We start from the raw sequence: 26,987 nt of genomic DNA, 5'->3' as shown, positions 1-26,987 counted from the left end.
GGGTGCCCCGATTTCTGGGAGCTGCATGAGTCCAGCTTGTGCTTGTCTTGGCCTGGTCCCTTCTCAAAGGCACAGGAGGTGACAAGAGGTAGGAGCTGATCTCCACCGTGGCCTGACATCTCTGAGGTTTCTGGGGCCTTTGAAGGCTGTGGCACCCTATCCCCGTCACTTCCTTCACACAGCATTCACTCCCTCCCCTTCTCTCTCTATCCCAGGGGCCGACACCATGAGCGATACGAGCTCCATCAGCATAGAGGCCACAACCGACAGCAGAGACACCTCGGTGGCCACCTCCATCCTGCTGCCCTTCCCGGCCAGCCGCGGCCGGGAGGAGGCGGACAACCGCAGCGAGCACAGCTACAGTGAGTCGGGAGCCAGCGGCTCCTCCTTTGAGGAGCTGGACCTGGAGGTCACTGGGGACGGGGAGGGAGCCCCAGGCCTGCTGCCCGACGTGGGCTACGTGGGCAACCAGGAGGTCACAGACAAGTGGACCAAGGAGCCCATCGCTGCTGAGAGAGGAGAGGAGTGAAGCAGAGACCTAGCTGCCTCGCCTTCCGCCGGGATCTGAGTTGCTGGGAACTGGTCGCCTTTCCCACCTCCTTCCTCTCCAGCCAGGAGACTTTGGTTGCTGATTCCCCCTGGGACCTGCTCTCCCTCTTTGCAGAAAGGATGTTTGACTGTTTTGGGGAGGCCAGTGGGGGGGTCTCCTGCAGCGCTCAGGGGTATGGGGGTAGGTGCAGGCTGAGGGGGCAGCGAAATGCATTTGCCATTTTTGTGTCTCTAGATGCATCGCAAATTCCTCACAGGCGTCTTGGGGGGGGTGGTGGTGGATGGCAGATGTGTCCCCCCCTTGTCTCTGCTGGTGCCCCTCACCCACAGCTTCTCTCTGCCGCACCACCGCGTGTTTTCTAGCACCAAAGAGCCAAAGGGTCGGTTGGGTTTGTTCCCCTCTTCTCTTCCCCTTGTTGAAAAATGGAAACATCCCATGTAAACCTGGTCCTTCTGGCACTGCCACGGGCGCTTTTGGGGTCTGTAATAAAGTGGATGCTTTTCCTGGCTGGTGGCCGGTGGCATTGCTCACTGCCTGTTGGCCGATCGCGCCGTCCTGCCCTGTGGTGGGGAGCGGGCTGCGGGTGGCAGGCTGCCCCCCGCGCCCCCGACCGAGCCAGAGAGCTGCCCGAGGGCTCTGCATCCCCACTTTTTGTGCTTGCTCCCTGCCCGGGCAACCCAGCGGGGTCACAGGGACTGGCCCCGGCTTCTGCAAGCTGCAGGGGGAGCAGGGAAGGGTCCCAGCAACTGTGCTGGTCTGGGCTGGAGGGAGGTGACATGTCCACTCCTTGGGAATCTCCTGAAAGTAAAACCAGTAAAGTCGGGTCCCTGGGCTGCTGGTGGGCCCAGCACCGCTGTTCTCCTGTGGCAGGGGGGACCAGCCTGCCTGTGCAGGGACCCCCCAGCATCCCATCTGCCTGCACCCATGGCTGTGGGCTGCCGGCTGGGAGGGCTGCCCATGCGGGTCCCAGTTCCTTGTTCCCAGCTGAGGATGAGAAAGCAGCCTGGACATCACCATGACAGTGCCCCAGCACAATGCCAGGTGCTGGAGCACCTCGCTGGGCTGGCAGAGCTCAGCCCCTGCCCCAGTGCCCCCGGTTCCTCCAGCAGCTTGTTGCCCAGCAGTCAGACGTGGTGGCCCAGAACCAGGGCTTGGGGTGGGAGCAAAAGGGGGAGGCCTGGCTGTCCCTCCGTGGTGGGGACGTGTCCTCCCTGGCTTGGAAAGGTCACGGTTAGTCCTCAGCCAGTGATTGACACGAGATTGTTCATAAATATTTTGTGCTCTGAGTGATAAAATATTAAACTCCTCCAGCCCACATGGAAAAAATATTGCTCTTCCCGGTGTTTATCTTTGTTGCCAGTTAGTACAAAACTGCCAAGCCCCCTGAAATATTTATGTCTGGCTGAGGCTCCAGGGGGGTTGGAGCCAAGCAGGGGATCCTAATGCTGCTTGTCCCCTTACCCCACCGAACATGCTGGGTAGGGGGGGAAGTGGGGCCGTGGTGGTGCCAGCATCCTTTGGCACCGCCCAGGCCAGCAGTGCCAGGATCCCCCAGCCCAGGTGCCCTCCTCTCCCAGTACCCTGCTCCATCTATGTGAACAGTCTGGAAAGGAGATGGGCCAGCGGGGTTTGGGGTCCTGGTGCCGCGGGAGCCCAGGGGGGACCTTGCCACAGACGTCCCAGGTTATCCCCTCCCAAATCAGGACAGCTGTGGGGGGGAACAGAGCGGGTCTGACTCCTGCTGCAGTGCCTGAACCCACAGCCTGCAAGTGCAGCAGCTGGCAGTGGGGAAACTGAGGCACGGGGCAGTGAGGTGGTTATTCGGAGTGGTGCCCCAGAGGCACCCCTGGTCCCTGCCCATCCCTGCGGGTCCTGTGTCATCGCCTGTCCTGTTCTTGTCCCTGAGTCACGGAACTCTCCAGGACAGCCAGCGTGGGACTGATGGGGATCCAGCACAGCGGGATCCTGGGTGGCCAAATGGCTCCAGAAAGGGTTTGGGCAAGCGGTGGAGATCTGGACCGCTAAATCCAGCCACTGCCTCTGCCTTTGGAGGAGGCAGTTCAGGGAGCATCATCTGAAGCCTTGCTCTGGCTTGGTGCTCGCGCTAACGGTGAGCGCTGGGGGCTGTGTGGAGTGCAGGGGTCAGCAGGGTGGTCCTGGGCCCCTGGATGCCCCCCAAGGGCTTGGGGAGCAGGGGGCAGGCTGAGCGAGGAGGTGTGCCAGGCAGGGGAGGAACGGCCCAAGGGGCACCAGCTTGTGGCTGTGGAGCTGGGACCCCTCTCACCGGGCTGGGACTGAGCTGGGGGCTGTGGGGCCAGGGGAGCGGGCGCTGAGCTGTGCCCTGCCAGATCTGCCAGGGATCTGGTCCTGCCTGCTCCGGCTGCGTCCTGCCGCTGCCCGGCCCGGACCTGGCGATCGCTCGCCCGCATCGCCTGCGTCCTTCCGTGTCCTGCCTTCCCTGGCTGTGTCCTGGCTTCCCTGGCCCTGTCCTGCCCGGATTTTGCTGTGTCCTGCCTGTGTCCTGCCTTCCCTGCCCGTGTCCCGGCCCGGTGTGACCCCGCCTCGCCCACCTCTGTGCCCTGCCTGGACCCGGCCCCGTCCTCCCTGGCTTTGCCCGAGCCCCGCCAGCGCCCGGCCCTGCCGCTGTCGCTGTCCCTGTCCCGCCCGGCGCGGCGGTGCCGGCAGCGGGCGGAGGGCAGGCGGGGTGGCCCCGGGGGTGCCGCTGCTCACCGGGCCGGGGCCGGGGCGGGGGCCGGGGCCGGGCCGGGCCGGGCGGGGGGCGGAGCGGCTGGGCTGGAGCTGGCGGAGTGTCAGAGGCGGCGGCGGGAGGCGGCGGCAGCCGCAGCTCCGAGGCAGCGGCTGCACCGGCACCGGCACCGGCACCGGCACCGGCTCTCGGCACAGCCCCACCGGGCCCAGGTAAGGGCTGCGGCCCCACCCCGGAGCTCCCGGCCGCGCCCATCCCCGTGGCCTCGGGCCGCACCGTGCCCCGGCGTCCTCAGAGCCCCGCTGAGCGCGGCCGAGGGGCATGGCGAGCTGCCCTCCCCCGCAGCCGTCGGGGCCGCGGCACGGCGGGGCTCGGCGGGCCGGTGCCCGCAGCCGTGGCTCGCGGGGCTGCGGGATGGGGGGCAGCCCCAGCCCGGGCACCGGCACGGGAGCGGGGGGGCACTGGGGCCGGTCCCGACGGCTGCCCCCTGCCCAGCGCAACACTCCGGGCTGGGGGAGAAGGGCTCGGGGGGGTTCCCGTCCCCGTCCCCCTCCTGCGACCGCAGCCCATTCGGCCCCGGGCAGGGGCTGCCCGCCGTCACCGGGGGGCAGGGAAGCGACGGTGACCGCCCGGCATGGCGGGGACAGAGTCTCCCTGCCCCTGCTGCCGCCCCCCCGGGTCCCTCCTCCGGCTGCCGGGGAGAGCAGTGGCTTTGCGGGGGGCTGCCGGGGCTCACCCTGTGCCCTCCTGGCACTGCTGCTCTTGCATGTGCCCCCTGCCACCCCTGAGGGTGCTGGGTGTTGGAGAGGGTCCAATCTGCCGGCAGAGGGTGGTGGGAAGCGCTCGGGGTGCATAGGGACAACGGCACCTTCTCACACATCCTACTCAATGAGGCTTTCGGGAGGGGAGGCTGCCAGCAGGAGCCTACCACGGCTGCACCGTGGCCATCGGGCTGGACTTGGCTCTGCCCTGCCAGGTGCTTCACTTCCCCAGATGTTCTCCAGATGTTCCCACGGGGCTGTCCACCTCCTGGCACGACGCCGACCCAGCTGAGCAGCTGCGAGGATGGCTGCAGCCCTGCTGACTGCATCCCTCGGGGCTCACCACAGGGTGGGTGTCGGTTTGCCCTTTCGGGAGAGCTTTGCCTGGAGGTGCCTTTGCTCTGGGCAGGTCCTGCCAGCTGCCCAGAAGAGCTGGACCCCAACGAACCAGTGCTGCCGGACCCATGTGCCGGGCTCAGCCTGCCACTGATGGGCTCCATCAACAACCCATGTGCCTGCGGCCTCTTTCCTGCTTGAGGAAACCCTGGGTCCCTCAAAAGCATTCGCTGCCTGAAATAAGGCAGGGACCCTTCCCCGGCCTCTTCCCCAAACTCCTTCAAACTGGGGGGTCAGGTAGGAGATACCCTGAGGCTGGGAGCTCGTTGCAGGCAGGCAGCACCCAGGGACAGGAATTCTGAGACATGGAGGAGCAGGAAGAGGTTCGCATGGGTCTCACCACCCCACCCCATTATGCCCTGTGCCACCCTGCTGCCCACATCCCCCTGGGCATCACCATCAGCTCCGGCTGCTTGCCAAGGGCTCCTGCAGCCACGGCATCGCCTGCCCTGGGAGCACCATGGGAGCATCGAGGGTGCCCTGCTCCTGCTCAGGGCGAGCGGCCTCTGTACCAGCTGTGAGGGGCTTGCAGAGGGGCCAGCACTCTCCAGCGTCACCCTCCCACCCCGTGTGCCCCCACAAGCATCCCCTGGGCTGCGGGTGAGCCCCGGGACCTGCCGTGGCACCGGCAGCTTCCTGTGCCGGAGCTGCCTGAGGTTTCTGGGCTGTCAAGGGGGGTCTCCTTCTCCCACAGCCCCTGAAGCGCCGGCCCTGTGGGATTTCAGCAGTCGGCTTCAAATGGGAAACAAATCTCTCCTGTGGTTTGGGAAAAGACAACCCATCTCCGAGGGGACTGCATCTCCTGCCAAAAAAGGCCTGTCTGCTGCAAAAGCCTTTGATTCCCCCGTGCTTTCTGCAGAGGGAGTCAGCAAACCTGGCTCTTACTTTTACTGAAATCTCTGAATTTAGTATACGGGGAAGGAAGGGGCGGTGGTGAGAAAACAGGCTCCGAAACACAGCGGCTGCCGGAGCCTGCCCCGCGCATCGCTGCAGGAGGATGAAGCCAGCGGCGTGTCCCTGCTCTGGCCCTGGTGCCACCGGTAGCGCTGGGGGCAGCGGCAGGGCGGGGGGCTCTGGGGGCATGGCTGGGTGCTGGGTGTGGCAGGTGTGGCAGGCCCATGAATGGCCACTTTTGGCAGCGCTCTGGGCTGGAGGTCGGGAGCTGTCGGCACCCCTGATGCCTGGGTCAGGGGCTCGGTTCAGAGCTGGCGTTGGCTCTGCCTGCCCAGTCCAGGCTTCCTGCCCCGAGCGCCATTTCTGCGCCAGGGTGACACCCTGACTCCTTCCCCCCACCATGATATTTTAGGGGCCAGCAAGCTGCACCCCAGCAGGCTGCTGGGGCATGGAGGAGGAGTTTCGCATGGGTCTCACCAGCCCACCCCATTATGCCCTGTGCCACCCTGCTGTCCCCGGGTGTCCGTGTGGCTTGCGTGTCCCGGCTCACTGCGGGAGCTGTCACATCCACTCAGCTTACCCTTCTGTGGGGGGGGTCCTTCCTAAGGGCACCACGGGTAGGGGGCACTGGGGTAGGGGGCACAGGCACCCCTTCGCTCGCCCGCCCTGGGTGCCCCGTGCAGCACCGCCGCTGCCCCTGGGGACAGTCCCCAGCTGCCTTGCAGCCCACAGACCCAGCAGCTCTTCTGTTCGCTTTTCCAGGTGCCGAGGGCTCTGCTGGGGCCGTGTGACCCCTGCTCTTGCTGATGCCACGCTGTGCCATCCCCCGCCACCCAATGCTCTCGCCTTGACGGGTGGCAGTGGGTGACACGGGGTGGGGCAGGTCCCCTGGCCAGTGCCAGCGCACCCCATGGCGGTCCCCGTGGCTGCCTGGCTGTGGCTGATGCGGTTGGCCACCTGCCTGGCTGCCGGGCACGGCACGGCTGGTAAGAAGGAGATCAGGACGGATGGAGACCTGGTGATCGGGGGCCTCTTCCCCGTCCACGAGAAAGGAGCTGGGAGTGAAGACTGTGGCAAGATCAACGAGCACCGGGGCATCCAGCGCCTGGAGGCCATGCTCTTTGCCCTAGATGAGATCAACAAGGACAGGAGCATCCTGCCGGGGGTGAAGCTGGGCGCCCACATCCTGGACACCTGCTCCAAGGACACCTACGCCCTCGAGCAGTCCCTCGACTTCGTCCGTGCCTCCCTCACCAAGGTGGACGGCTCTGAGCACATCTGCCCCGACGGCTCCTACGCTGTCCACGACGACGTGCCCACTGCCATCACCGGTGTCATCGGGGGCTCATACAGCGATGTCTCCATCCAGGTACCCCCCCGGCAAAAGGGGCTCGGATGGGGCTGGAGGGGTCAGCAAAAATGGCGGGGTGGGGGGGAACCCTGTCAGCAGTGCAACGATGCCTCTGCCAGTGTGGCACGGGGATGCTCTCACATCCCTCCTGGTGATGCTGTGCCCCTATCCGCAATGGGCAGGGTGACACTCCTGATGTCAGAATGGCACCAGGGACACCGCGGTGGGGATGCGGGGACACTGCTCCTGGCAGGCAGAGCTGTCCCGTGTGAGGGGGCATTGTCCCCTCTGCCCCCCCCCCCCCCCCGCCCCCCCAAACCCAGCCTGCAAGGGGCAGCCAGGTGCAAGGGGGCACCTGTCTCTGCAGAGCTCGGCCATAGGGCTGCCGGCTGGGGCAGGGTGGGCACAGGGGGCCACCGCCCCCACGTCCCCAGGCATCCCATGGGAACCGGCACCTCGAGCCTCAGACCAGGCTGTCACCCGGGTGGGGTGCAGCTCAGTGCCCAAAACCACGGCTCTGCAGACCCAGGGGCCGGCTCCAGCAGGGAGAAGAGCATCAGCCCCTGGGAATGCAGGCAGCTGGCGGGGCCAGCCAAGTCCTGGGGGCTGCTGGTGGACCACACGCTCACGAAGATTTAATGAGTCCCCAGAGCACGTCAAACCGTGTCTGCTGGTCCCTGAGGTCCCTGCATCCCCCTGGCCATGGGGCAGAGGAATATGGGGCTGGGTGATGGAGGCAGTGCCTCGGTCCGTCCCATGCGGGTGCTTCTTCCTTTCCTTGCTGGAGGACCCCGCGTGTCCCCATGGCGGGGGCACCGTCCCGATGCCGGGCAGGCAGGTGGCAGGTGACGGAGCAGGCAGCCCCTGTGCCGGCCGGGGAGCGTGAGCGGCGCTGGGGCGGGATGGCCGGCTGGCGGCTCCGGCGTGCGGCGAGGCCAGGCAGCGGCGTTGCTGTGCTCACGGGCCTTCCTGCCGTCAGGGGTCTTTGTGGTCCAGAACATTTGTCCACGTTAATTAAGCCGCATCTCTCGCCTGGGGAGCAGCGAGATGTGGGCAGGCTCGCCGGCCCGCTGGCGCGCCCGAGCCTCTCCTTTGCTGCTACAAGAGCTTGGGTTTTTTTTTTTAACAGCCTCATTAGCGGGGCTTCTTTCCCCTTTGAAGCTAACGAGGGCTTCTGCCGAGCAGCTGGAAGGTGCTGGGCCCACTGAGGCTGCTGATGCGGGATGCACAGGCGCCGGTCCCCAGGCCCAGCTCTGCAGGTTCCCCAAGCTTGGTGGGGGGCTCCGCCCCTGCTCCCAGCCCCCAGAGCCCTTTCCCCCCGTGCCGTGGGCTGCCTGGCGCCCCGGCCTTCTCCTTGCCCGTGAGCATCTCCCAGAGGTCGCCCACTGCGGGGGTTTCTGCTTTTGCCATGAATCCATTTATCCCCAGCCCTGGAATTCAGAGGGGAGTGCATGAAATACTAAAAAAAAATTTAAAATAAAAGAAAGGAGTGCATCTGATGGCTCAGGCAGCCCTGTGAATGTGCTGCCCGTCCGTCTGTCCGCCCACCAGGACCCTCTGGGTGGGGGAGTTGCTCATCAGCCCCACAGTCTCGCGCCATGCAATGCTTGGCCACGTCTTCAGGTGCTCACCTCTGCCTCTCCACGCAGGTGGCCAACCTGCTGCGGCTCTTCCAGATCCCACAGATCAGCTATGCCTCAACCAGTGCCAAACTCAGTGACAAGTCCCGCTATGACTACTTTGCCCGCACCGTCCCACCGGACTTCTACCAAGCCAAAGCCATGGCGGAGATCCTCCGCTTCTTCAACTGGACCTACGTCTCCACCGTGGCCTCAGAGGGTGACTACGGGGAGACGGGGATCGAGGCCTTTGAGCAAGAAGCCCGCATGCGCAACATCTGCATCGCCACCTCGGAGAAGGTGGGGCGCTCCATGAACAAGAAGAGCTATGACGGGGTGGTCCGGGCTCTGCTGCAGAAGCCAAATGCCAGAGTGGTTGTGCTATTCACTCGAAGTGAAGATGCCCGGGAGCTGCTGGCGGCTGCCCAGAGGGCGAACGTGTCCTTCACATGGGTGGCAAGCGATGGCTGGGGAGCCCTGGAGAGCGTGGTGGCCGGGAGCGAAGAGGTGGCAGAGGGAGCCATCACCATCGAGCTGGCGGCCTACCCCATTAAGGAGTTTGCTGCCTACTTCCGTAACCTCAACCCCTACAATAACAGCCGGAATCCCTGGTTTCGGGAGTTTTGGGAGCAGAAGTTCAAGTGCAGCTTCCACACACAGGACTGTAGCCGGTACTCCCTCATGACAGGCAAGTTTGAGCCAGAGTCCAAGATCACGTTTGTGGTCAATGCGGTCTATGCCATGGCTCACTCTCTCCACAACATGCACCGGGCACTCTGTCCCAATGCCACCAAGCTCTGCGATGCCATGAAGCCCGTCAATGGCAAGAGGTTCTACAGGGACTTTATGCTCAATGTTAATTTTGACGGTGAGTCCAGAGATGGAGACGAGGTTTGGCTGTCTAACTGGAAAGGGATGGGCAGAGGGGCAGAGAAGAGGAAGGAGACACAAATTTGACCCAAGACTCTCCAGTTCCTCCAGCCTGCCCGGACCTGGGGACCTCTACACCATGGGCTGTGGTTGTCCTAGGATGCCAACAGCTCACATCACCCTCAGGAGGCAATCCAGGCCTTCTGTCCTAGGTGTGCTGGTGACCAACTCCATCCTGCTACAGCTGGGTGGGACCAGCCCCACAAGGGACCCTCCAAGAACATGGGTCCTTGGAGACCTCACTTGCAAGCCTCGTGATTTATTCATATTTCAGGGATTGAACTGGAGGGATACCCTTGACCAGGGACCCACACACTTTGGGGTGAATTAGAAGTGTGCCTTCTGTGACCTGGGCTGGGCCCAGCTACCCAGGTGTCACTTGGAGCCATGCAGGCTGCTAAATCCCCTACTTGGCCGCTGCAGAGCTGGTTGGGGCTGCTGAGCTCTTGGGCACGTGGGGAGGTAGTTCCCCACCTTTGCTTTCCCACTCCTAACTCGTACACAGGCAGCAAGTATGAGAGTGAAGGCAGGGAACAGGCCGGACATTTGTCTATGGCCATGGTGGGATGTGACCATTTGAAGGAGCCCTGCCTTGTGGCAGTGACCATCTCCCCTTCTCCTCCCTCCAGCTCCCTTCAGGCCAGCAGACACCGAGAGTGTCGTCCGATTTGACCGCTACGGCGATGGGATCGGGCGCTACAACATCTTCAACTATCACCACGTGGACGAGCGGTATCGGTATCAGAAGGTGGGCTACTGGGCTGAGGGGCTCATCCTCAACACCAGCCTCATCCCGTGGGCTGAGACCTCCATCCCTGTGTCCCAGTGCAGTGACCCCTGCAAGAAGAACGAGATAAAGAGCATGCAGCCTGGAGACATATGCTGCTGGATCTGCATCTCCTGCCAGCCCTACGAGTACTTGCTGGATGAGTTCACGTGCATGGACTGCGGTCTCGGTTACTGGCCCAACGAGACCCTGAATGGCTGCTACGAGTTGCCCCAAGAGTACATCCGTTGGAAAGATGTCTGGGCTATTGGTCCCGTCACTATCTCTTGCCTGGGTTTTATCTCCACCCTCTTTGTTTTTGGAGTCTTCATGAAGAACAATGACACTCCCATTGTGAAGGCCTCTGGCCGGGAGCTCTGCTACATTCTCCTGACCGGGGTCCTCATGTGCTACAGCATGACCTTCATCTTCATCGCGAAGCCCTCCACTGGGGTGTGCACGCTCCGGCGCCTGGGGCTGGGCACGTCCTTCGCTGTCTGCTATTCAGCCCTCTTGACCAAGACGAATCGCATTGCCAGGATCTTCAGCGGGGTGAAGGAGGGGGTCCAGCGCCCCCGGTTCATAAGCCCCACATCGCAGGTCGTCATCTGCATGGCCCTCATCTCTTGCCAGCTGATCATTGTCATCATCTGGCTGCTGGTGGAGACCCCCGGCACAGGCAAGGAGACCGAGCCTGACAAGAGGTACATTGTCACCCTCAAGTGCAACAATCGCGACTCCAACATGCTCATTTCACTCACCTACAATGTCCTCTTGATCGTCCTCTGCACGGTCTATGCCTTCAAGACACGGAAATGCCCCGAAAACTTCAACGAGGCCAAGTTCATTGGATTCACCATGTACACGACCTGCATCATCTGGCTGGCCTTCCTGCCCATCTTCTATGTGACCTCGAGCGACTACCGAGTAAGTGCCTGAGTTTTTGGGGAGGCCTCTAATAGGGCTTGATCTGAGCAGTCCTGGCGATTTGGCACCTACAGGGTTTGTGGCTAGGAGATGTGTGGGCTGGGGGAAGGGTCTTCAGCCATGGACCTGGTGGTGGTCACCTCTGCATGGGGGCCTTTGTTACCAGGTGAAGTGTGGCTGAAGGAGCAATGTGTCCTGGGGAGATGACCCCCGCCTTGGCAGACTGTTTGGATGATGAGGATGAGAAATGACCATGAGACCTCCAGAGACCTCCGTGATCTGACCGCGGAGGGTTGTCATCCTTCAGCCTCATGATGTGAAGGCACAGACCCCTGGCCCTTGACCCATCCAGACACCCGCCCCCCCCGCTCCCCCTCCCAGGGCATGAATGCCGACCCTGGGGCCCCTGGGGAGCTGAGCAGTGCCAGGAATGGGGGAGCATGGGCTGCACCCTGCAGCACCTCAACCCCCCCCCCCCAACAAAGTGCCCAGCCACGTTCTTGCCAGGCCTGGAGGACTGCGAGGGGCTGGCTGCAGGTGGGGCTTCTGGAGAGGATCTGTGTCCCCTAGTGGGAGTGGACACTGGGGTGAGGGGCGTTAGCAAGGTGGATGAGGGATGCTGCTCAGGGGCCACCCCCTTCACATGAGCAGCGTGTCCCCATCAGGGCAGTGCCCATCCTGTGCCTGCGGGTCTGCAGCGGATGGACCCTGACAGAGGGAGCTGGCGTGGGGTGGGATGTGCCTGTGGGGTGCAGGCAGTAACCTCTGCCCGAGGCGGGGCTGGCCCGTGCCACAGCGAGGGCTTCATCCTGCCCCTCTCCGGGCAGAGGGCTGGTGGTGGGAGCACCTGACACCCACCCTGTCTGCAGGTCCAGACCACCACCATGTGCATCTCAGTGAGCCTCAGTGGCACCGTGGTCCTTGGCTGCCTCTTCACACCCAAGCTCCACATCATACTCTTCCAGCCCCAGAAGAACGTGGCCAGCCACCGTGTGGGCACCACTCGGTTCAGCGTGGCAGCCGCCAGCTCCAGCCAGTCCCACGGTGAGTGCAGGGGGGCTGGGGAAGAGCTGGGGGGCAGCACCTCCTTCCCAGCAGGGAGATGGGAGCACCCCAGCACAGGCCCCTGAAAGAAATTGAGGGGGCAGGGTTGGGCACGGCTGGGAACTGGGGGACGGCGGATGCTGTGTCCCCTCCGGTGCATCCCCGCCTCTGCCCCAGTCCCTCATCTCCCCCGAGCCCCAAGGCTGCAGCATGGCGTGCTGGGGGGTACCGTCATCACCCTGGGGGGACACGGCCATGCCCCACCCCAGCCCCGCGGGATGTGGCTGGTGGGCACCCATCGCCCACCACAGTGGGACGCCCAACCCGCCCCTGACCGCTGCCTTCCCGGCCAGGCTCGGCCTCGCAGTGCGTGCCCACGGTGTGCAACGGCCGCGAGGTGGTGGACTCCGCGACGTCGTCCTTGTGAAGGATGGCGGGGCCAGGCCGCGGCGGCACCGCTCCCGCCCGCAGCCCCGCTGCACCCCGGCTCCCTCCCCAGGGAAAGCAGTGCCCGCGGCAGGGCCCGCTCGGGGGCCGCAGGCAGGCGGGAGGCTCAGCCCCTGCCCCAGCAAGAGCTACAGGTCCCACGCGCTGGGTGACGGACCATGTCACCCGTCCCTTGCGCTGAGCCACGTTACACAGCCTTCGTGCCCTGCGCTCAGCCCTGGTGCGTAACCCCCTGTCCCTGCACCGAGCCACGGTGAACATCCCACCCAGGCCCTTGCACTGAGCCACGTTGCACGTCCCGTCCCCCCCCCCCATCTCTTGCACTGAGCTGTGGCATGCGTCCTCCTGTCCTTTGCAGCAAGCTGTGGTGCACGTCCCCTCTGTCCCCTGCACTGAGCCGTTGTGCACATTCCCCGTCCCCTGCGCTGAGGCCTGGTACGTGTCCCCCCGTCCCGCGCACCGAGCCATGGCCCAAGCTCCCCAGTCCCTTGCCCTGAGCTGAGGTGTGCGCCCCCCCCCCCCATCACCTGCACTGAGCCACAGTGACTGCCCCCTTGCACTGAGCCGTACTGCACAGCCCCCGGCCCTTGAACCGAGCTGTGGTGCACCTTGCCCGTCCCCTGTCCCTCGCACCAAACCGGGATGCACAACCCTGCTCCCTCTTGCCGAGCCACACTGAGTCACGCGTTGCTTGCACCGAGCCACGCTGCACCTCCCGCTCCCTCCACGCCGAACCCCGTGTCGGCACACACTGCCCTCGCCCTGTCACCCACCCCGCTTTCCTGGTGCGGAGCCTTTCACGTCCCCCCTGTGCCAAGCTGTGCCCCGCGTCCCTGGGCCAGCAGGGCCCCACCTTGGGCTCTTTCCACAGTTTCCCCTTTTCCTCCCCGTTTTCAACCCTGGGAAAGCTGCCGAGCGCTGCTGGGCTGGGCCCAAGCCCCCTCCATCGCTCCCCTCGCTGTGCAGAGCGCTTCTCACCCCTTCGCAAGAGACAGGGCAGGAGCGGGGGGCAAACACCCGATGCCCCCTGCAGAGCCTGGGGGGGGGGGCCTGGCAGGGGCTGAGAGCAAAGAACAGGACCCAGATATTTGAGCCCAACCACGTTTTTAACAGTAGGTATTTCCTGTGCGCAAGAGTGTGGGATTTTTTTTTTTTTGTAATTTATGTAAATAAAGTGGTTTTTGTTTTTTTTTTAAAACAGAGTCTTCCAGAGCTCAGGTCTGGCTGAACCTGAGGGAAGGGGCAGACCCTCCTAGAGGGCAGAGCCACATCACAATGCGGGGGCCAGCAGGGTCAGGGGGCCACGCGAAATCCCCTGCTCATACCCCGCTGGGTGAGAGGTGGTTGCACAAAGGATGCGGGGTGCAGCTCCAGGGACAGGACTTTAACGACCTGGCTCCAGGACCTGGGGACTAGGAGCTGTCAGCAGCCTCGGGGCCAGGGGCTGTGGCCCTCCGCTTCAGGGGGATGATGCAGATGCTGTTTTTGGCTTCTTTGACTCTCCACCACCGACCGAGCCTGTAGATGAGAGAGGAGGTGGGGGTCACCCTCTGCCGAGCTGCAGAGAAGGGAGGGGCTGCATCCCCGGGCAGCGCTGGAGAGGGGGGACAGTACCGGTGCTCCTGCCCAAGGCCGGCCACCAGGAAGTCACCGGTTGCTGAGAACTTGAGGCTGTTGACAAAACCAACCTGGAAGGGACAGGGCAGGGGTGAGGGCCTCCTGCAGCTTGCGGGGAGCCTCTGGTGAGGGACCCCCCAAGCCCAGTGCCTGCATCCCCAGCCTCCCCCATCCATACCAAGGGGATGTCCCAGAGGGGCTCCAGCTTCCGAAATCCCTCACCGCACTTCCAGAGCTTCACACTGGCACTGTGGGAGCCTGGGGCAGAGAGAGGAGACTGCCATGAACCCCGACCCAGGGAACAGAGCAGGACCCCCCACCCTCCTCCCCTAAACCCCTGCTCCAGAGCAGTTGCCACACACCTGTAGCCAGGAGGTCACTGTTGCGCAGGGCGGCCACTGCGGAGATCCAGTATGGCTGCTGCAGGCCCTGGGCGTCCTGCATGCCGTGCGCCTGCTGGGCCAGCGCCAGCGGCTTCTTCTTTGTGAGCCCCCACAGGGCCACAGAGCTGCCAGGGAGTGGAGCCGTGAGGGGGATGAAGGGAGCACCTCCTGCCCACCCTGGGCACTGCCCCAGCCCCACGCTCACCCATCATCAGCGCCTGACACCATGTGCTCCTCGTTGATGAGCTGGATACAGTCGATGGAGCCCCTGTGAAGAGAAGGGGAAGCTGCCCATCAGTCACGTGTGCGCTTTGGGATCCTATTTAGGAGACAAGGGCTCACTGGGGTAGCAGTGTCCCCACAGTGCCAGCAGGTTCCTGGTGACGCTGGACCCACTTGCCCGCAGCCCCCTCTCCTGCCCCAGACCTACTGGTGCCCAGAAAACACGAGCTGCGACTCTTCGGGGATCTTCCAGAGCCGCACGGTGCCATCCCGTCCCCCTGCCGTCACACAGCACTCCCGGCTCAGGCTGTCCAGCCCCGTGATGACGTCCTGGTGCCCAAACCTGGAGGATGAGATGGCAAAGCGCTGTGGCAAGCAGGGCCCTCTGACGCCTCGCCTCTCCGGGGGCTGCCAGCGCATCCCATGGTGGCAGGGTCAGTGGGGTCCCCGCTCTGGGTCTTACAGGGTCTCCACATATGCATTCTCTGCCACGTCCCACACTTTGACGCAGCGGTCGTGGGAGGCACTATACAGCTGGTGTGTGCCCTTCCGGAAGGACAGACCCTGCGGACAGATGTGTGGACATGGGCACAGCAGTGAGAGGCACCAGGGAGGACATGGCTGCCCGCCCTGCAGGCATTGTGGCTGACGTCCCCGACTCACCGAGACAGCGTCGCGGTGCCCGGTGAAGATGTGCAGGCGCTTGCAGGTGGCTGCGTCCCAGATCATGATCAGTTTGTTCCTGTCTCCCGTAGCCTGGCAGACAGCAAGGGATGCCCAAGACCTGCCCCTCAGGGACCCATGGCCCACCCCAGCCTCCACTCCCACCCCGTGTGCTTTGTGGGGTACCAGGGACCCATCTTCAACTCTGGCGGGGTACAGGCTGCTTTAATCCAGCAAGGTAGACCTGGGCATGAGACACTGCTCCCTAGGAGCCCAAGAGGAGCCGCATTCCCCATGGCTACTTCTCCGCCCCATGTGGCAGCACCAGTTCCCTCTCCCATACCAGGTACTTGCCATCTGATGAGATGGCCATGCAGAGGACGTGGGATGCGTGCCCCATATGCCGCTCCTCAGTGCCCTTCTTCCCCCCGGGCACCACACACAGCCTCTTCCCGCTCTCCACCTCCCCTGTGGGAAAGACATTGCTGTCATGCCCCAGGAGCCTCCCACCACTCCAAAAAGCGCCAGCAAGCCCCCCCACCAAGCCCAAAACAACGCATGTGCACATCCCTGGAGGGGCTGGGGACCAAGCCACCTCCATGGGCACCTGCGGTCCTGCTGCTGCAGGGTCCCTGCAGCGTTCAGGCTGGGGGAACAGCCGGCCACGGCCCCAAGGGAACACTTGCATTTGATAAGGGCGCCATCCTTGGAAGCAGAAAAGATGAACCTGTCATCCGGAGAGATGACCAGGCAGGTGACAGGCAGCTGGTGTCCCCGCAGCATGCGGATGTCGGCCGGGTCTGGAGGCTGTACCTGCAGGGAGAGCGGGATGTGATGCGAGCTGGGCTGCCCCAGCCCCTTCCCCGGGCACGGGAGTACCCCAGCATGGCACCCTCCCTTCTTCAGGGCGCCAACAGCTGGCACCCCAGGCAGGAGAAGAGCCCTGGTCCCGTAGTTGGTGTGGCCCAGCATCGCCCCCAAAGCCGGCACTTCGGGTCCGGCACCCCCCGTGCTGGGCACTTACGTCTTTGGCGACCAGGCGCTGCAGCCGGCCCCTCTGCTCCAGCTGGGGAAGAAGCGGGAGGCTCAGCGGAGGCGGCCCCGGCCCCCCGGGAGCGGGACAGAGCCCGGCCCCGCGGGGACACGCCCGCGGCCCCGCTCACCACGTCCTCCTTCAGCCGGTCCCCGATGAGATCCGCTGGCCGCGACTCCTCCTCCTCCTCCTCCTCGGCCGCCGCACGCTCCTCCTCTGCGGGAACACCCGGGTGAGGGCCGGCCGCAGCGCCCGCCGCCGGCCCGCCGGCACCGGGCGGGACTCACCGTGCCGGCGGAGCTCCTCCAGGTACAGCTTGGCCAGGCGCAGCTTCTTCTCCTGCGGCGTCTCCTCCAGCTCCTCCTCCGCCGCCTCCCGCCGCCGCCGCCGCAAGGCCGGGCTGCGGGGACACGCGTGAGTACTCCCACGGGCGCCCGGCCCGCTGCCCTCTCCGCCCGGCGCGGCCCTTACCTCTCTGGCTCGGAGTCGCTGGACACCTCCTCGTCCGCGGGCCGGCCCGCCGCCGCCCGCGGCCTCCCCTCAGCGCCCGGGACCTGCGGGACGAAGCGGGACGATGAACGGGACGGGGGGCGGAGACCTCGCCGGGGCAACCGCTCCGCTCCGCGCCCCGCTGCCCGCGGCCGGGCGCTCACCGCCGCCCGCGGCCGCCGCCGGCCCGCCACCCCGCGCGGGGCCTTGGCCTTGGCCCTCCGGCCGCCCGCCGCCGCCGCCGCCATGCTGCCGCCACACGTGGAGCACCCCCCACGCCGCGCCCCGGTTGCGGGCGGCCACGCCACGCCCCCGCCCGCGCCTATTGGCTGCAGGCGGCCGGACCCCGCCTCCCACGGTCCCGCGCCGCGCTGTCACGCGGGTAGTGATGCCGGGAGCTTCCTACCGCCCCGCTCACGTCGGCGCTGAGCCCCGCCCCCGCCCCCGCCCCCCTGGTGCTGGCCCCGCCCCCTCGGGTCCGTGTCCCGAGCGCCCGGGGCGGGTCAGCGTTGGGGGCCTCCAGGGCTTGGGGGGAGCAGGGAGGCACCCCAGCACAGGCCCCTGAAAGAAATTGAGGGGGCAGGGTTGGGCACGGCTGGGAACTGGGGGACGGCGGATGCTGTGTCCCCTCCGGTGCATCCCCGCCGCTGCCCCAGTCCCTCATCTCCCCCGAGCCCCAAGGCTGCAGCATGGCGTGCTGGGGGGTACCGTCATCACCCTGGGGGGACACGGCCATGCCCCACCCCAGCCCCGCGGGATGTGGCTGGTGGGCACCCATCGCCCACCACAGTGGGACGCCCAACCCGCCCCTGACCGCTGCCTTCCCGGCCAGGCTCGGCCTCGCAGTGCGTGCCCACGGTGTGCAACGGCCGCGAGGTGGTGGACTCCGCGACGTCGTCCTTGTGAAGGATGGCGGGGCCAGGCCGCGGCGGCACCGCTCCCGCCCGCAGCCCCGCTGCACCCCGGCTCCCTCCCCAGGGAAAGCAGTGCCCGCGGCAGGGCCCGCTCGGGGGCCGCAGGCAGGCGGGAGGCTCAGCCCCTGCCCCAGCAAGAGCTACAGGTCCCACGCGCTGGGTGACGGACCATGTCACCCGTCCCTTGCGCTGAGCCACGTTACACAGCCTTCGTGCCCTGCGCTCTGCCCTGGTGATCAACTCTGCCAAGCTGTGCCCCGCGTCCCCCCCTCCCTGGGCCAGCAGAGCCCCACCTTGGGCTCTTTCCACAGTTTCCCCTTTTCCTCCCCGTTTTCAACCCTGGGAAAGCTGCCGAGCGCTGCTGGGCTGGGCCCAAACCCCCTCCATCGCTCCCCTCGCTGTGCAGAGCGCTTCTCACCCCTTCGCAAGAGACAGGGCAGGAGCGGGGGGCAAACACCCACAGTCCCCTGGCCCCGCCAGAGCTCAGGGGGTTTTGGCGGGGCTGAGGGCAAAGAACAGGACTCAGATATTTGAGCCCAACCACGTTTTTACCTGTGAGCAAGAGTGATTTTTTTTTGTACTTTATGTAAATAAAGGGGTTTGTTTGTTTTGGTTTTTTTTTGAATAAAACAGAGTCTTCCAGAGCTCCGGTCAGGCTGAACCTTGCAGAGGGCAGAGCCAGGTCCTGGGAAGCCTTCAGTTTCAGGTGTTGCCCACTGGAAAGAGCAGCAGTCCTGCCGTTCTGCAGAAGATGCTGGCTCTTGTGGGGCTGAGGTCTCTCTTCTCCTCTTTGACTTGGGGAAGTGGGCATGCCTCAGCCCGCAGAGCGTCGTGGGGCTGGGGCTGCGGCTTCGTCTCTGTGGGAGCAGAGTCCCCACTGGGGGCCGAGTGCCATCACCTCCTCCACGCCCTCAGCACCTGTGAGATCCGTCGCCGCAGATTAAACCTGGGCCTCCGCTGCCTTTCTTGGAGGATGAGGGTGACCTGAGACGCCAGGGAACGGACCGGGAGGCTGGTGTCGTTCTTTGCCTCTTCAAGGACTGTGGGGACAAAGCAGCAGGGGTGAGGTGACAGCCCTTTGTCCCCTCCAGGCAGGGCACATTGCAGCCCAAGATTCCTGGGGCTAGGAGGGAGCCAGGGGGCAGGTGGCTGCGCTGGGGCTGCTGGTCAGGAACAACCCCATCCAGAAACACCCCCCTCCCCACAGACGCAGTGGCAGCAAAGCCCCCTTTGGCCGGGCTGGGGGGGAGCCCTGGCCGGGAGTCCTTCGTCCTCCCCGCTGCCCTTACTCACTCTGGATGATGTTCTCCATCTCCTCGGGCTCATTCAGCTGCCGTCCGATGAGCCCTGGGGGGACACAGTGTGTCGGGGACCCCACCGCGTGTTAGGGACCCTGCCATGCAGCCTGCCTGGCCGCACAGCTCCCCGGGGAGGTGCAGCATCGGGGAGGGGGTGGATGAGCCTCCTGCCAGGGGTGGGAGGGGTGAAGGGGTGCCCAAGAGAGGCAGGGACCCCAGGGCTCGTGGCTCACCGATGAACCTGACAGCTTCTCGCCGCAGGGTCTCCTGTGGGCTCTGCAGGTAGGGCTGGCTCTGGCGCAGGTAGACCTCGGCCCTGCTGCTCTTCCTGGCCAGCTGGAGGGAGGAGAATGGCGCAGGATTGGTGCAGAGCTGGCCCCGAGTCGGGCTGTCCCCCTGCCCAGGGCCACTCTCCTTCCCCCCAGCTCCCTGCCGTGCGGCATTGGGTTTTGGAGGGAGCAGAGGGCTACCCGGGGACACCAGGGCGCCATGCTGGTGGCAGGGTCCCCTTTGGGACCCCGGGGCCGAGGACAGCCTGGAGCAGAGCCTGCTCTGGGAGGCTGTGTGCAGCCGTGGGGGCACAGCCCTCCGTCCCCCGTGCTGGGCACAGAGCAGGGCTCACCCAGGGAGGATGGCGGGGGTGTTGGGGCCGTGCTTACCAGGCACTCGCTGATCCTCCACGCCTGCGTGGTCTTGGCCAGCTGCGCCAGCTGCCTCCACTTTAGGAACAGGCCAGCGCAGTGGAGGGCTTCCTGGGAGGCCTGGTGAGCAGCAGAGATGCCACCACCATCAGCAGGGCCACAGGAGCCCGTGTCCCCCCTCTTGGCAGGGCTCAGAGCCTGTCCCGGCCCGTGCGGGGAAGAGGCACCAGCTGGGCACTGATGCTGCCCCCGGGTTCGGCATCTCCCAGGGGGAGATCAGGGCAGCCACCCTCTCTGGCTGGAAGCCCGTCGGGGCTTCAACGTTTTGGTCAGGTTGGGAACCCCACCTTGGCCACGTTCTTGTTCTCGTCATGCAGGTGAAAGAGCAGTGGCAGCAGGCTGTCCCACACCACCTGCTTCATCTTCTTCTTTTCAGTGCTTGCCACAACCCCGATTGTGCTCTGGAAGAGCTGGATGGAGAGCTCCCGCACGGTGTCCGACTCCTGGGGGAGGAAGGGATGGGGAGCTCAGCCCCAAGCCCGTGCTGAGCAAGGGGCTGAGGTGGAGGCGGAAAAGCGGAGGCAGGCAACCCTGCTCCAAAAGGCAGCGAGCTGTGGCACGCAGAAGGTCACCCAGAGGGGCTGGGGTCCCCGGGGCTGAGGGCTGGTGAGGGAGAGCCTGTGGAGGGCTGGGGGATGCTGCCAGGGCAGGGTGGGGATTGGTGGGGCTCAGCATGCCTGCTGCTGTCCTGCCAGCAGCGTCCTCTGCAGCAGGGAGGCTGAGCCGGGGTGAGTCTATGCAGGGGCTCTGGGACGCAGCACGGAGCCACGGAGGGCAGCAATGGGGTCTGGGGGCTGTCGGGCAAAGCATCCCCCTGCAGAGCAGGAGGGCTGCGCTGGGAGGTGTGAACGGAGGTGCCTGGTGAGGGGGGCACGGGGCTCTCCCCCAGCCTTACGTGGTCAAAGAGTGGCTGGAGCTTGCTGGCCAGCAGCAGGGCGGTGAGGCTGGGCGCGTTCCCCTCCAGCAGCTGGAGCATGTTGCTGAGCACAAGCAGGGCCAGGGCGGCGGCGTCACCGTCAGCACTCTGCAGCTGCTCCATGACGTGCTGCATCAGGACGAGGGTTCTCCTTGCCTGTGTGAGACACGCCACCTCCTTGTTGTTAAGCAGCGACCTCGGTGAACATCGGGCACCCTGCCGGCTCCTGGGCAGGCAGCGCGGGTGAGGAGGGCAAGGTCCCGGCGGACAGGGCTCACCAGCACAGCCGCGTTACCCACCGCCCCCTGCTCCACCCCGGGCTGCTGTCCCAGCTGCCCCCGACTCACCGTGTCAGGCCTCTCGGTGAGCCTGAGGATCCCCCTGAGCACCAGGCTGGACATCCCCAGGCACTGGCTCTGCAGGTACATGGGGAAGATTGCCAGGGCACGGTCCAGCTCTTGGCTGAGGTCGGTGCAGTCCAGCGTCTGAAACACACGCAGCGGGAGCTGGTGAGGTGAGGTGCCGGCTCTGACCGTCAGCTCAGGGCCAGGACGCCAGGGCAAGACCAAGCCCAGACGGAGGCGGCAGGGATTGCGGAGAGCCCCCGTGCCCCACACCACACCGTGTTGGTTGTTCGCCTGCCCCTCCACAATGCCGACCGGAGGCCACCCGCTGCCCCGGCTCCCCTCGTAGCGGTGGGCGTGGGAGAGCCGAACGTCAGAGGGAGCTTGGAGCAGTGCCATTAGGCTCACCTCGATGAGGAAAACCATGAGGGCCATCTCCTGAATGGGGTCTTCCACCCTGAGGAGCTGTACCAGATGGTGGAAGATGGAGGTGCGCAGGTCTGTCGGGGTCTTCATCATCTCCCTGGCAGGGAGAAGGAGGCACCGTCAGGCTTGAGCCAGGTGCGCACATCTCTTTGGGGTTTGCCCCAGTCTGGACATCACCAGTCTGCAGCACTTTCTCCGAGCAATGGGGACGCCCCTGCCATCAGCCCAAAAGGAGGGCGTGGCGTGCCCGGTCCCTGGGGAGCGTGGAGAAGGGGCTCTCACCTGGCCACCACGCGCACTCCCGTGAGGTGGCTCTGGGCGCTGAGCAGGGCCTCCCAGCCACCCAGCGTCTCGATGGCCACCGCCTGGCTCTCATAGCCCATGCTGCACAGCAGCCGTTTTGTGGAGTGCACCATAGACCTGCACAAGGAGAAACGCCCAGCTCCCACCGGGACCCCCAGCTTGGTTCCGGGTGGCTGGCAGGGATGAGAGGACAGGGATGGAGCACCTGATGGGAGTGAGCATATTCTCTTGGTGATGCTTCCAGAAGATGTACACCTCCTGCGGTGTCAGCTTGGTGGTGAACGACACTTGGATCAGCATCGCCAGGAAGAGCTGGGGGAAAATTGCCTCCACCTCCTGGAGGCAGGGGGACTCATCCGCCTGATTCGCCCCCACCTCCTGCAGCAGGATCTCGCTTATGGCCCTGGCTGCCTGCGGAAGACACCCAGACACCAAGTTGTCGCCGTGTCCCTGGGGAGGTCAAGGCTCAGGGTGGGCAGGGAAGGGGAGCGGGGGCCCCGCACAGCTGAGAGCAGCTCCAGAGCTCAGCGAGGCCTCATCCAGCAACTCACAGCCAAGGAGAGGATGCGTGGGTTGTCCTTGGGGGAGGTTTTGCACAGCGACGGGCTCATCAGCGTGCTGAGCAGCTCCCCCAGCACCCTCTGCGCCGCCTGGGGCTCAGAGAGCATCACCTTCCACATGTCCACAGCGACACTGCGGGAAGCCAGGGCTCTGTCAGCGGGGACACGCCGGAGGATGGCCGGCTGAAGTCCCTCGGGAGGGTCTTGGGGCCCCTCTCCCAGCGTGAGAGGAGCCCCAAAAGGCTGATGGAGCCCATACCGGGTGCACGTCGGGGAGCACTGCAGCAGGCTGGCCACCATCTCTCTGGGGTGTTTGCCCGTCAGCACCAGCAGGGCCCTGTCCAGGCTGTTGCGGGCTACCACTGCCAAGATGGAGGGCAGGTTTCTGTAGATGGCCCCCACAATCTTCAGCAACTGGAGGGGAGACACAGGTGGGAGTGAGGATGTTAGCAGGGCCAGTGCGACCACGTCCCCAGCTCCTGCTGGGAGCTGCTTCCATTTCCGTTGCGGTGTGCCGGCTTGAGACAGCCTCAGCGCTGGCCAGGTGTGGAGCCGGGGGAGGAACGGTGCCCCGCTGGGCCAGACCATCGGCCGTGTCAGCCATGGCTGCTCACCTGTTCCTGCCGGAAGTCAGACTCCTCCACAAGAACCTCCACCATGTGGGCAGCCACCTTGATGCTGTAGGTGCTTTCAGCTCTCAGGCTCTTGATGGCCATGAGCATGACGTCTACCCGGTCAGAGGGCCTGAGGTATTGCACAAACATCTGCAGGAGGAAGTAGAGGAGGGGAGATTTGTCACCTAGAGTGTCACCCAGAGCATCTCGGCTGTGCAGTGAGAGTGGGACACAGAGCCAGGCTGCGCTGGGAAGCAGAATTGACCGCGGGGGTCAGAGTCTCGTGGGGAACCGGAGCTTGCTTGGGGCCTTTGCCCAGTTGCTCCTCAGGAACAGCACGAGCACTCCTCATCTCCATGCATCATCCGTCCCTTCACTCACGCTGACCAGCCAGGAGCCAAAGTCACTTCTTACCATGAAGATTTTTTTGATGTGCCTGATTCGCAAAACGTGCCAGCACTGCATCTCTTGCCAGAAATTCTGAACCTGCTCCTGGGTGAGGCCAGGATCCCCCCACCTGCCTGAAGAGAAGGAAAATCCATGCGCTCAGAGAGAGGGTGCAGAGCTGGAGGTGCTCTTACAGAGCGTGGGGCTGAAAAGTGGCTGGCAAAGAAAGAGGGCACGCAGCCAGGTCCAGGGAGCATATACCCAGGGAGGTCCAGGGCTCTTGCGAGCGGGGATGAGGGGAAATGTCTTTTCGGCCTGCAGGCAGGCAGGTGAGTTGGATCTGGCTTTCCCTTGCTGAGGAGAGTAGGCCCTGGCTGCCCACGCCTGGGGGGAACCAGCCCGACATGGCTTCTCTTACTTTTCTGCTGGAGGATGAAGACGTGCAGGTGATAGAGAGCCTTTGCAGCCTGCTTGCAGGTCCTGCTGTCCTTGGAGGCGCAGCAGAGGGTGAGGTGTCCCACCAGCCTCCCTAGCATCACAAACCTGTGCGCCTCGGGACACTGATGTCTGAAGCGCGTGGCTTGTGCAAAGCAGGGGCAGAGCTGGGGAAGAGAAGCAGCACGGGCACAGGGTGAGGCCGGGCACAAGGCGAGCCCCAGCTGCTCCCAGAGCGGTCAGGCAGCAGCCCAGAGCAGGGCAGGGCTGGCGGCCCCAGGGTGCTGCCTGTCCCTGTGCTCTAGGAGAGAGCAAGAGCAGGACAGGAGCAGGGCAAAGACCCCGGCTCCCCACCTCCTGCTGGTTGGGCGCCCAGCTTCCCTGGGGGGCGCCGGGGCTCAGGGGCACAGGGATGGGGCCTGGGGCTGCCCAGAGCACGAGCTCGGTACCTGCGGCAGGGTGTAGGTGGTGATGAAGTTGGTGAGCTCAGCAATCCGTGTCACGGCCCTCTCCTGCACCGCTGCCGGCTGGGAATCGGTGAAGGGCAGCAGGAACTGGGAGGAGAAAAGCTGCTGGTGTGCCAGGGAGGTGGCTCGGCACAGCACGGCACCGTGCTTGCCTGGCCAGGCTTGCTCTGGGGCAGTGCCGGGGATGGGGCACGCATCCGTCTTGCCCCTCGCAGCAGCCTGCTGTGGCCAGGCAGGTCACTGCATCCCGCTCCTGCCGCTGCCTCTGCTGCCTTCCGCTCACTGCCCCCGCGAAAAAAAGTCCCTCTGGCCCCCACCCACCCACCCCAAGGCTTTGAGGTGACCGCCTCCCTGGGCACCTGCGCTGGGGGCTCTGGGATATGGCCCACGGTGAAGCCAGAGGCGGGGAGCCCCTGGGCTGGGCTTCCCTTGCCACGCAGGCAGGTGCATCTGGGAGGGAGTGTTGGGCAGGACGGGCAGCAGGCAAGGCTGCAGGGGTGGGGTGAGCTGGGGCAGGAGGAGAAGGGGCTTTGTCACCCAGCCAGAAGGCAGGGGGCTGGGGCGGGGGACACGGCAGGGAAGGAGGCACGTTCCCTGCCCCCCTCCCTGCAGCAGGTGCTGGGGGGGCACCGCTCCAGCTGGGGGTTACTGCCCGTGGGAACCCTGTGCCAAGGCCAGACCTGCAAGATGTTCTGCAGCTCCAGGAGGCCGACGCTGTCGGCGCTGCGTACCAGCGTCTGCAGCATGCTGTCCACCGCGGCCAGGGTCTGCAAGGGGAGGTAGAGTCTTGGGGGCAGCCCTGGAAGCCTGGGCTGGGATGGCCGTGGCCCCGCGGTGCCCAGGAAGGGACCTCGGGGTGGGGGAGCTCTCTGTCGCTCACCCCAAGGTGGCATACCTTGGAGTAGAGAATAGCCTCGGGGCCCCGGCTGCCCGCCTGCGGAGGCAGGTGGAAGACGCTGCCGAGGCAGGTGCAGACGAGGCTGTTGCTCTTCTCCTGCAGAAGCAGCCTGGCTCTGCTGTGGGGACAGAGAGGTGCTCTTCGGACCCAGCAAGGAGGAGGCAGACCCCGGGCTGGGAGACCTGGGCTGATCCCCACGCTGCAGGGGACACCTCAACCCCCTGTGACACTGAAATTCCCCTTTGCGCTGAAAAGCCCGCGGCACGCCCTGCCCTGCTGCCCGCCTCCCTGCGGGAGCCAGGACTGCGGACACCCCCCACTCAGGGCCGTGGCCGTGGCAGCTGCCGGGCACCGGGGACGCCAAGCTGGGGGCTTGGGCAGTTACCTCATGGAGGTGATGGCCAGCATGGCTTGCTGCCGCACCGCGGTGCCCAGGTGGCCAGCGGGCTCCTCTAGCAGCAGCGCCTGGGGAGCAGAGCAAGGTGGGACAGGTCAGGACACGGCAGTTGTTGGGTTCAAGTCGCGGCTCCAGCTGGGCCACCCAGCTGGCTTTGGAGGATCTCCCAGGATGGAGACACGGAGCAGTGCTCATGCGCATCCCCGCTACCTCCTGTCCCCAGGGCTGGGCCCCTGCCCATGCCCCTGCCCCTGCCCCTGCCCCTGCCTCAGCCTGGCTGGCCGTCCCCACACCTTGATGGTCTCCATCATCTCCCACTGCCAGAGGCAAAGTATGCTCCACAGCCCGGAGTCCACCTTGGCGATGCTGCAGATGGTGCAGATGGCAGCCAGAAACTTCAGCTTCTGGTCCTCTTCCTGCCAGCCAGGGAGGGCACGGACAGACAGACAGCGTCAGGAGGGAGAGACAGCCGGCGGGGCCTCGCACGGCCCCTGGCACCTCCCGAGCATGGGATGGGGGAACAAAGAGCGGCCGGGACATGTGGGCGCAGCCTCGTAGAAGCGGCCGTGGATACCTTTGGTGTGGTCGCGAGGCAGGCTCGGATGGTGGCCAGGGTCTCTTCCCCTTCCTCCCTGGGCTCAGCTGAGGCGGAGCAGTGCGAACCTGGCCAAGAGAGAGCAGGCAGGGCTGGGGACAGGCAGGGGGGACAACCGCAGCCCTGTGCCCAGCTGCCGGGGATGTCAGCAGCCCTGGCTCAAGGCTGGGACACAGATGTCCCCTGTGCGCCCCAGGGGAGAGGGCACAATGCCGGAGGGCAGCACGGGGAGGGGGCCTGGGCATGCCCGGGCCAGGGAGGCGCCGGCAGCGGGCGGCAAGGAGGGTCCCTGTCCCGGGGATGCCATGACAAGGCTGGCTGCCTGGCTGCTGCGCCGTGGGAGCCCCGAGGGCAGGGCAGGCAGGGTGGGCAGCCCCCTGCCCGCAGCGCCCACACACTCACCCGCCAGCAGCGGCTGCACTCGGCTCTCCTCGCTGGGCTGTGGCCTGGAGGAGCGAGCCGGGGCAGCTCCCCTCTCCTCCCAGGCAAGCTTGGGGCGCTCAGGGGGCCTCCTGTCCATCCTGCGGGAGGGACAGACGGAGGAAAGGGGTGAGGGGGACCGCGCAGCACCCGGGGCTGCCCGGCCAGGGGCAGTGGGGCACAGGCGGCCCTCCTCAGGGGGCTCCTCGCTCCCACCCTGTCCCAACACTGTCCTCCCAGACGCCGTGCAGGCCGGGCCGGCTGACACAGGGTGTCACAAAGCGCCCCAACTTCAGCCCCCCAAGCCCGCTGATCCCCCCCTGCCCCGGACTCCTCCTGCTGCCCCTGAGCCCCATGAACCCATCCTTGCCCCGGGGCAGACAGGACTGACTCCCTCCTCCTCCTCCTCCTGCAATGGGGCTGGGCTTCATCTGCACCAGGGGCATCTCCCTTCTCGCAGGGACCTCCCTGTCCCCCATCCCCTGGCTCCCCGGGGCCTGATGCCACCCCCAC

At 65.4% G+C, this 26,987-nt stretch overlaps 3 protein-coding genes and 1 pseudogene across 4 annotated transcripts in view; 2 read left to right on the top strand and 2 right to left on the bottom strand.

Annotated features, from left to right (window-relative positions):
• The window catches only part of TEX264 (testis expressed 264, ER-phagy receptor), a 39,529-nt gene extending 38,472 nt beyond the window's left edge, over positions 1 to 1,057 (top strand). The window contains exon 5 of the mRNA XM_086755936.1: positions 216 to 1,057. Within this exon, the coding sequence (XP_086612062.1) occupies positions 216 to 529 (314 nt within the window). The 3' untranslated portion in view covers positions 530 to 1,057. The remainder of the gene's footprint in view (positions 1 to 215) is intronic.
• Positions 1,058 to 3,380: 2,323 nt separating this feature from the next.
• On the top strand, positions 3,381 to 12,925 carry GRM2 (glutamate metabotropic receptor 2). Of its 2 annotated transcripts, none has more exons than XM_086755549.1 (6): positions 3,381 to 3,469; positions 6,071 to 6,677; positions 8,309 to 9,146; positions 9,838 to 10,901; positions 11,771 to 11,945; positions 12,299 to 12,925. In XM_086755549.1, exons 2-6 carry the CDS (start codon positions 6,219 to 6,221, stop codon positions 12,370 to 12,372), a joined length of 2,610 nt encoding a protein of 869 aa, XP_086611675.1. In that variant the 5' UTR covers positions 3,381 to 3,469; positions 6,071 to 6,218; the 3' UTR covers positions 12,373 to 12,925. The 2 variants fall into 2 exon arrangements, with proteins under 2 accessions (XP_086611675.1, XP_086611676.1); XM_086755550.1 differs by lacking the exon at positions 3,381 to 3,469 and adding an exon at positions 4,264 to 4,367.
• Positions 12,926 to 13,479: 554 nt separating this feature from the next.
• On the bottom strand, positions 13,480 to 17,056 carry RRP9 (ribosomal RNA processing 9, U3 small nucleolar RNA binding protein). Its single transcript, XM_086755548.1, has 15 exons — positions 16,964 to 17,056; positions 16,782 to 16,864; positions 16,598 to 16,710; positions 16,441 to 16,526; positions 16,302 to 16,343; positions 15,964 to 16,090; positions 15,621 to 15,745; positions 15,278 to 15,370; positions 15,078 to 15,178; positions 14,823 to 14,957; positions 14,598 to 14,660; positions 14,372 to 14,517; positions 14,188 to 14,267; positions 14,007 to 14,080; positions 13,480 to 13,910 (listed from the first exon to the last, which is right to left on the bottom strand). The coding sequence occupies exons 1-15, from the start codon at positions 17,045 to 17,047 to the stop codon at positions 13,805 to 13,807; spliced, it is 1,458 nt and encodes a 485-aa protein (XP_086611674.1). The 5' UTR covers positions 17,048 to 17,056; the 3' UTR covers positions 13,480 to 13,804.
• Positions 17,057 to 18,415: 1,359 nt separating this feature from the next.
• Positions 18,416 to 26,920, bottom strand: LOC147599518 (maestro heat-like repeat-containing protein family member 7; annotated as a pseudogene).
• Between the last annotated feature and the right edge of the window lie 67 nt (positions 26,921 to 26,987).

This window comes from Chlamydotis macqueenii, chromosome 10 (genome assembly GCF_036417535.1).
Source record: "Chlamydotis macqueenii isolate bChlMac1 chromosome 10, bChlMac1.mat, whole genome shotgun sequence".
Lineage (NCBI taxonomy): Eukaryota > Metazoa > Chordata > Aves > Otidiformes > Otididae > Chlamydotis > Chlamydotis macqueenii.
The sequence above is the reverse complement of the archived record's forward strand: the minus strand, read 5'-3'. Positions and strand labels throughout refer to the sequence as shown.